Source organism: Dendrobium catenatum, unplaced genomic scaffold (genome assembly GCF_001605985.2).
Source record: "Dendrobium catenatum unplaced genomic scaffold, ASM160598v2 fragScaff_scaffold_156, whole genome shotgun sequence".
Lineage (NCBI taxonomy): Eukaryota > Viridiplantae > Streptophyta > Magnoliopsida > Asparagales > Orchidaceae > Dendrobium > Dendrobium catenatum.
The window spans coordinates 7276716-7285777 of record NW_021318618.1 but is presented as its reverse complement, the minus strand read 5'-3'; the positions used below and the strand labels follow the sequence as shown (position 1 = coordinate 7285777).

General features: G+C 37.5%; 1 protein-coding gene across 1 annotated transcript; it reads left to right on the top strand.

Moving 5' to 3' along the window:
* Window positions 1–1320: 1320 nt before the first annotated feature.
* Window positions 1321–6909, top strand: LOC110113323 (probable arabinose 5-phosphate isomerase). Its single transcript, XM_020845860.2, has 3 exons — window positions 1321–2058; window positions 4048–4271; window positions 6521–6909. The coding sequence occupies exons 1-3, from the start codon at window positions 1408–1410 to the stop codon at window positions 6675–6677; spliced, it is 1032 nt and encodes a 343-aa protein (XP_020701519.1). The 5' UTR covers window positions 1321–1407; the 3' UTR covers window positions 6678–6909.
* Window positions 6910–9062: the final 2153 nt, after the last annotated feature.

Sequence of the window (9062 nt, the reverse complement as noted above, 5' to 3'; positions counted from 1 at the left end):
AAATTTGATCTATATGGAGATCTACTTAAAGTCTTTTGTGATAGAGATAAAATTTGGTGATCATTAATTGAAATTAAATGGTATGTCATTGTTAAATAAGGAACTTTTATTACATCTAGTGAACGTACGCTCCTCTACGTTCGGTTTTAGGCAAAAACACGCTACAACTCGGTACTCGGTACTCGGTACAAGCACTTTTTTTGCCCAAACCGAACGTAGAGGAGCGTACATTCACTGGATAAAATAAAAGTTCTTAAATAAGAGGTGTCCATGAATAATATTTTTCAAGTCTTCCTCATGAATAAATTTAAACAGAAAGAATCCATTGATTATGAAACTTTTATTTCCCCTAGTTTTTTAATAGCTAGTATTAAATTACAATAGCATGGCCTTTTACTGATGGCAAATCCAAGAAGCACGTGTTTATAATATTTTGATCCATTTTTTTTTTTTTTTGGTTTTAGTGAATGTTAATTTATCCCTTGTGCTTGGAATGAATGATTGTTTGAGAGAGGATGACTTTAGAATACGAGCTATGTGTTAGCCTTTCCAATTCATGGGATAAGATTGAATGCAATGAGAGGTGAGTAGAGGGGCGATACTATAGCTTGGGCAAAGGGAACAATTATTACGTCCTCCGACCGGACTTAGAGGAACGTACGGTCCGAGGTCAAATCCTGCCAAAAAACGAGAAATACCGAACAAATACCGAGCAATACCAAACAATAACGAGAAATACCATCACGTGAAGACCTAATACCGAGTTATACCGAGCTATACCGAGTAATAACGAGTTATATAAAAGTTGTACTGAGTTTTTCCTAGCAAAAACTCGGTACAACTTGGTATTGCTCGGCATAGCTCGGTATAACTCGGTATTGATCTTCACAGAGCGGTATTCCTCGTTATTATCAAATAATACCTAGCAATACCGAGCAAATATCGAGCTTTTTGGCGGGATTTTGCCTCCGACCGGACGTTCCTCTACGTCCTTACACCGGACCTAAAAAAAAGTTCGGGCAAAGGGGGGAATGAGGACGATAAGTGCATTCTAGCAAATATCGAAGATTAAGATGAGAAAGTCAAAAACCAGAAGGGGAGATAATAATGGTCAGTGGGGAGAAAACCCTAACAAAGTAAAGAGATATGCAAGCCTTTTTAATCAAACCAAATAATTTATTAGCCAAAATTTTATTTATAAACTAATTTTAAAGGAGCACAAACTTAAATTCTAACTAATATAAAAATATATTAAAATTTTAAAAAATTATATGGTTCTCTAATATTTACCCTTAATTCTTGAAATTGTCTTTGTTCATTGGCCGAAGTTCTTTGTTTGAAACCGGGAGATCGATCATAACGGTATATCACCCAACTTTTTGTCCAATGGTATCCTAACTGCGAAAAATGGGTTCTTTGCCGTCAACCGGCGGCCTGCAGGTTCTCGAGAATGGCGACGCTCCCGTCATCAACAGATGCGAGTTAAGGGTTCTCTTCGAGAGCCAGCAGCGTCACCTCAACGATTTCTTCGACAAGCTCGACCTCGACCACGCCCAAGCCTTCGCCCAAGCCCTTCTAGACGCGCCCGGCGCCATCTTCTTCTCTGGCGTCGGTAAGTCTGGCTTCGTCGCTCTGAAGCTCTCTCAAACCCTCGCTTCCCTCGGATTCACCCGATCCGCCTACCTTCCACCCGTAGACGCCCTTCACGGCGACATCGGTGCCCTTTTCCCCTCTGATATCCTCGTCCTCATCTCCAAGTCCGGATCCTCTGATGAGCTCCTCAATCTGGTCCCCTGCGCACGTGCCAAAGGAGCTCGCTTGATCTCTTTGACATCTGTAGAGGGAAATCCCCTCGCCTCGCTCTGCGACATGAATGTGCATCTTCCTCTCGAAAGAGAGGTCTGCCCCTTTGGCCTCGCGCCCGTCACCTCCTCCGCTATACAGATGGTGTTTGGGGACACGGTGGTGGCTGCGATTATGAGGGCTAGGAAGCTTACCAAAGAGAGCTATGCGCGCAACCACCCCGCGGGAAAGATTGGCAAGAGCCTGATCTTCAAGGTATTCGGCGGAATGCTGGCAGATCTTTTTTACTCTTTTTCCTTTTTTTGCTTTATTCAACCTTCGAAAACTCGTATTTCGCTTCATCTTTCTTTATTTCTTCCTGCATTACTTCACAGACAATCATTTTGTTCTGCTTTGACCAAATCCCGAATCTGCGTTGAAAATAACTTACGTTATGAATTTGCTAAATTCTGAATTGCGGATCCGGGATACGTTCCAGTAGTGGAATTGTGTGACATTGCACGCTGTTTAAAGAATTTTTTTTTTTGGAAAACAGTCCTGGTTTGAGATTTTGATTGTCTGGTCTTTTGAATTATTCTGTAGATTGAACTGAGGACTTGGCAACCAGGGGAGCATATCTTCTCCCTGAATTTATTTTGCTGTTTAAGATACCTTTTTGAAGTTTTTGTCCATATCAACTCCTCTTTTCAGCTGTTTTCTTCTTCCTTTTATGCTAGTTTTGGTTCACATTTTACTTCAATAGGTTCTACTTGAGCTTTTCTGCTCAGATTTTGTTTACAGCTGTCTGTAGGCTTGCTTTTCTTACTTGGGATTGTGACTGCTTCATACCACTTGTAATTTCTACATTTAATCAAAATCTGATGGATGAAACTACTTGTGGATGTTATTTTTCTTTCTTGTTTTTATTAACATGTATTTTGTTAGGAAAAGTTAAGATAGATGAAACTACTTGTGGATGTTTGCCGCTCTCACTTTCATATGAAAATATCTCTCTATATAGAAAAGTTTTTTTTTTGTTTCGAATAAAGAGATATATCAGACTCTTAAATTCCACATCAATTGCTTTTATAGTACACAGGCATCTTTCTCTCTCCAATCAGGGCACTTTTGCCAAGGCGTAGATGAAATCCAATGGCATTTGAGGAGGATGAGCTAAGAAATCCAAGTGTTGTAGTCTTGTAGATCATAATTATGGTCCATTATCGTATTGTCATCAAATTTAATCCTTTTCTTCATCAATTTCTCTTATTAAATAGTAGATTATCTTCTCTAAAACACGCAAAGAAATTAATAAGAAATAGAAAATTGCAGCAGAAATAAAAAACATCAAGATTTAGCATGAAAAAATTCGAAACCGAGAAAAAACTATGGAACCACACCACATCAAAAAATTTGCTATGAAAATTTGGGATAGTATAAATATCTCCTCTCTCATGCTCTCCTTGTCTCTCTTTACTCTTGCACACGTTTTCATATAAGAACTAGGAAAGATATACAATAAAATCACTTATGGACGCAACCCTTCATGAAAAAATGAGAAAGAAAACTGCCCAACCCTCTCTGTTTAACAGCGTCACAATGCCAAAGTCTGGATCGTCACAACGCTCTGCTCTCTCTCTCTGTTTCCGACTACACAATACAACGTCGTAGCACTCGGATACACAGCACCACGACATTGTACGGGAAAAAAAAAATCCCGGGTACAAAACACCCAAACCCAAGCAGGGGAGGACCCTTGTGAGGTAGACTAGTGGAATTAAGGTCAGAGATAACCGTACAACTTGATTGATCGACAAAATCAAATTCCACACAAAACTAACATTGAACTCATATTTAAGACAATTTTTTAATAGATTTAGATGGCTTTGAGCTTATTCTTTGAACGATCCCTGCCCTATCTCAGTATTAGTCTATCTAGTTTTTCTTGGATATTATACAAATGAACATTTTCTCTGTTTGCTTGTCATTTATCTGAACTAGAACAGAGGTTGACGATGACTTGATATTAAATTTCTTAGATGATCCTTGCTTTCTCGTTATCCTTTCTTGTTTTACTTACTTTCGCCTCATCTGTTCTTGATTTCCTTGGAAATGCATCTAATTTTAGTTTTCAATATTGAGTATATTTGCTAAACCATCTTTTGGGAGTTCCTATACATGAAATGCAAAAGACCCGAAACAGCTTGGGCAGAAATAACTTCTGATCTTGAGATTAGTAACTTAAAGTGTTTGTCTTCCATGCAGGTGAAAGATTTGATGAAGAAACAGGACGAACTTCCACTTTGCAAGGAAACAGACATGATAATGGGTCAACTTACAGAGCTCACTAGTAAAGGATGTGGATGCCTGCTTGTTGTTAATGCTGAAAGCCAATTGATTGGGACTTTCACTGATGGTGACTTGCGGCGCACCCTCAAAGCTAGTGGTGAAAAAATATTCAAACTCACCGTTGGTGAAATGTGCAACAGGTAGATTCTTATTGTATTTGATTATGAACTTGAACATGTTTCAAAAACATTTACTAATAGCATAGGAAGGTTTGCTGTTTAGTTATATTCTTTTAATATGTTTCTTAAATATGCATGAAAAGAGTACTTGTTCATAGGAGAAATTTTGATAATATGCTTTTCATTTTCAAAACTTTTAATGGATGTCAAATCAAATATACAGAAGGGCTTGCTCAATCCATTAAGGCATCTAGCAATTTGGGATTTTATTTAGATTGACTGCATTGTGAAATCTATCTTTCAAAAGCACTTTCCTTTATTAGGAAGCCTGTTAAATTCCCAACTGAGGGAGAGTAAGGTGGATAGTTGCCTATTTTCTATTTTTCAGTGATCTTACCTAATTGTTGCTTTAGACATTTAATGCCAGATGAGTACCTTCCCATTCACTTCTTATTCCTTCTCAGTTTCTCAATGTATACTCTAATTGTTGACAGTAATATTCCCACCCTGAAGCCTCACGATTCAAAAGTTGTGTAAGTTTATATATTCTCTAATCTAGCTAGAGCGTTAGAATTCAATATGGCTGACTGGTTTCTAATCTTAATAAAGTGATGATATTGAGTTTTTATTTTTTTTATTCAAATTAGAAAATTTATTTTATGTAAAATTGGCAAGTTATCTGTCTGTTTGCTGAGTCTAGGCTGAATGGAACTTAACTTTTATGAAGTAGGAATTAGTCATCAAAAAGCTTTCTTTTGATAAATGTTTCGTTTGGGACAGCTTTTTCACTACTTTCTAAAACAGCTTTTTAGTACAACTAGAATTTTTTGCATTAGAAAGTCGTTTTAGAAAACATTAAGAAAGCCACCCCAAATGATGCCAAATTCAGTCATTCGAAGATAATGCCTACAGAGTGGAGATAAAAAAAGTTATAAGAATCAGGAAGCCCTTTTCGGTTTGAGGCCTCAGCATTAGCCAAATGCTTGGAAAATAAGTAATGCAGAGGAAATTGAAGATGCTGCTTGGCACAAAGTTTAATATGGCAACTGTGATTAGTAACACACTTAATATACATATAGCCTAGAAAACATGAATATTGAAAAGAAAACCGAATAACAAAGAAAGATTAGAATAAAAAATAAATTAGCCTAGAGAATAGAACCTTTTAAAATTACTTCAAATGTTTTTGTCATGCAACACTAATATAATCATATCAAAATCAATAATACATTGCCTATATTTATCAAAAACCAACCCCAAATAAATTCTATAAACAACAACAACATCAAGCCTTTATCCCACTACGTGGGGTCGGCTACATGAAAATAAATTCTATAAACAAGATGATTCAAAATTCAATGAATCAAGTTCCTATGAGTTTAATTAACCCTGAAATTCTAGATAGAAGAATAGCAAGGAATTGTGGACATGATCGTAGATGATTCTTTAGTTCTTCTTCTGTCTGCTCTCAAATTGTTGTTCCTAACTTCCTTGCTTCATCACATAAGGGCATGACCAAAGATAGCTTCAACAAGGCTTTTTATTTTTTGCATGGTTGTACCTTCAAAAAGAAAAGTAGCTCTCAAGATACTTAAACCAAATATCGAGCTTTTCCATGTCCATTGTCTTGCTGTCGGTTGGCAACTCAAGGTTAGCAGCAACCTTAAATGATGTCCATTTCTCCTACAAAATGCTGATAGATGTACCTTTTATCTTTTATTTTTTCATCATCTTCAAAATTTTCTCCATCTGAATTAGTTCTGATCGTACCATGATTTATCATATATATATATTTTATTTTTTTTATTTTTACCATGCTTTATCATATGGGTAACCAGAGTAGCATGATTCATCACAGCTCCTTATCCCCTCTGCTAGGCCATGAGATGTCAAAAGATTTTGATAGGAAATACTTGAGTTCGCAAGTAACCCCAAGGGGAAATACTTGAGTTCGCAAGCAAACCTATCAATAGTTGGTGAAAACAGCAAGAAATATGCTGATTTTAGAGAGAAATCAGCAAAACAATGTAGGAATTTCAGAAGGTTGGACAGAAAACACAAGAAAAACTTCTTCTATTGAATCCACGAACAAGAAAATCAATACAAGATACAAGTTTCTTCAATTCGAGTGGCACCGTTCTATTTTTGAGGAAAATGTTTTTCCGGTGAATAATTGCTATTTTAAGCTAGATATATCTTTCTTTTGATTTCCATGAGCGAAGGACGGGCCTTTATTCATGCATATGTGTTCATTTATCTATTCCATCCAGGAACCCACGAACAATCACACCAGAAGCAATGGCGGTAGAAGCCATGCAAAAAATGGAGTCACCACCATCTGCTGTCCAGTTCTTGCCTGTTATTGACGATCAACAAGTTGTGCTTGGGATCATAACCTTGCATGGACTGGTTTCTGCTGGGCTGTAGAGATTTATTCAATGATGTCTTGTACTTCTATTCTCAACATTTTTTCTTTGTTGTTGTATTCTTTGTACCTGTTAATTGTTAGGCTTGTCAATGTGGCTCTTCACCTTTTAACTTGTTCTTCTTTTGCTCCCGAATTTAGCTGAGGAACTGATTCTTAGGGTGTCTCTTTTGTTGTATTTTTCCAAAATAAATTGAATAAATGAATGATTCTGACCATGATTTCTTTCTGTAAGCGCCAACTATTGTATTAATATTCTCATTCTCATTTCTGGATTGCTGAACTTCTAACTTTGCTTTGGCAAGTTAACTTGATCACCTGCTTTAAGATGTATTAAATATTGCATAATTTACTGCCAGCAGGCAAAAAACTATTTGGCCATTTCGAAATCTGTACAAATAGGATTTAGCAGTTTTAATTGCGACTTGTAATTGTAAATTTATCAGGTTACAAGGTGATCTTTTAGAACTATACTGTGCGGCTTCTATTTTAGATTTTTTTACTCTATATAGCCCAAAGGACATTGCTTTGATAAATGCAGAGCATCCATTCATTTTTTTGGGGAAATTTTTTGGCATTGCCCGTATATTATAAAGGAAAAAATTACAGGTAAAATTTAGGCTCCAAAGAAAAACAGGAGCAGCTCATAAGAGCTCAAAAATCAAAACAGTGATCAAAATGCTATACCAGCCCAAAATACAACAAAATACAGATGGAAAACAGAATAAGTTAAACGGAGCAACAAGTAAGCCATGACTCAGTTAAGAGTCAAAATTCAACATAACTTTCGCACGGAGAGATCCCTGGTTGTCTGAAGACCATCATAGAAAAAAAAATCAGGTGATAAGTGAACATCATCATCGCTGGCTGCTGCACATCTACCCACAAACCAAACAAATATGCCTCCACAACAACAAGACATATAGATGATATGAAAGCCGCATCTCGGACCAATCCACTTACAGGAGATCCATAACCTTTTTTGAATTTTTTTCACTTATAGATCTTAGAAAAAACAGCTTTTTTGATTTTTGATGTAATAGTGGAGTAACAGCTCATAGAACCCCCAAATTTTCTCTCATTCCTTTCTTTTCATATGAAATATATAGAGCAGCAGGTGATGAGAAGATGACAGATTTTTAATAGCAGCCTCAGTGAACTCAAGATCATTAATCCATTCCATCAAGTGTAATATCGTTTGTCTAAGCAGCAAAGAGGAAGTTTCCGGCAACAGTTTGGTTATAACAGAGTATGAGAAGTTGCATTCAAAGAAATATGATTATATGAGAGCTACTTTCACTAGCTATGTGGCACAACTGGCATAAAGAATCTACTTTTATACTTCTTTTGAGTAAAACATCTGTTGTTTTTAATCCTCCTATCAAGGCTAGCCGGGCAAAAATGGAAAATCTCAACACATATCTTTTGTGCCAAACCATGATATATCAGAATGTTGTGGAAGTTCTTTGCAGAACTCCTTGATATAAAGCCCAAAACAACCTTCAGCCGAACTTCCCCATGTTAAAGAAATAGCAGAACTTTCATGTATGGGAATAGCTCTGATGATTGAAGCGACAGACAAAGGCAAAGTGTTAGGCAAATTCCAAGAGTTCCTAACAATTAGATCCTTAACTAGGGCAGACGATTCTAGAGCTTGCAAAAAAACATAGCCCTAATGAATATCTTTGAGAGAGTGCCCATCACACCAATGGTCCCAATGCATGGAAATGAGAGAGGAGGGGGTAATCTTGAATTTAAATGCATTCCTCACCAAAACCGCAGTTTTACAGATTGGTTTCCAGAAGATAGAAGCTTAGTGCGGATGAGGTCGCCAAGGTGAGGAGCATCTATGGATTAGCCAGGATGATAGAGGAGTTGCGTAGTCATACATTCTGCTTATAACAGAGCAATTGAAAGCAAATTGGAGAGCTAACAGAGATGACAGTCCCAATTCACCGGAATTTTTGGGTTTGCAAACCTTGTGCCAAAATACCACACACATCTTCCTTACAGCAGAGGTATCACCAAAGAATAAAAATCTAGAGGATGTTTTTCTAATAAATTTAATGGCAGTTTTAGGTAAGATCGATTAGGGGTGTCAATTATTGACCCGACCCGACAACATGACCCGAATCCGACCTGGAAAATTCGAGTTTGGGTCAACCCGTTTAACAAATGGGTCGGATTCGGGTTTGAATTTTTCACCCGTTTAGAAAACGGGTCGGGTTCGGGTCAACCCGCTGACCCGTAATTGACCCGGCTACCAACCCGTGTCTGCATCGGAACCGCAAATCACAATGCTAATGACCAGTCTTGCCCTAGCCCTCGACCCCTGGCCGCCTTGTGTCGAACAGACGAACCGCGTAAGTGCGGAACCGCCTCGCGTG

What these genes read in the sequence shown, in the direction of transcription:
- LOC110113323 (XM_020845860.2), top strand. Translation starts at nt 1,408, where the DNA reads ATGGGTTCTTTGCCGTCAACCGGCGGCCTGCAGGTTCTCGAGAATGGC. An exon ending in GCAAGAGCCTGATCTTCAAG is followed by an intron (nt 2,059 to 4,047) that starts GTATTCGGCGGA and finishes TCTTCCATGCAG; the next exon opens with GTGAAAGATTTGATGAAGAA. An exon ending in GTTGGTGAAATGTGCAACAG is followed by an intron (nt 4,272 to 6,520) that starts GTAGATTCTTAT and finishes TATTCCATCCAG; the next exon opens with GAACCCACGAACAATCACAC.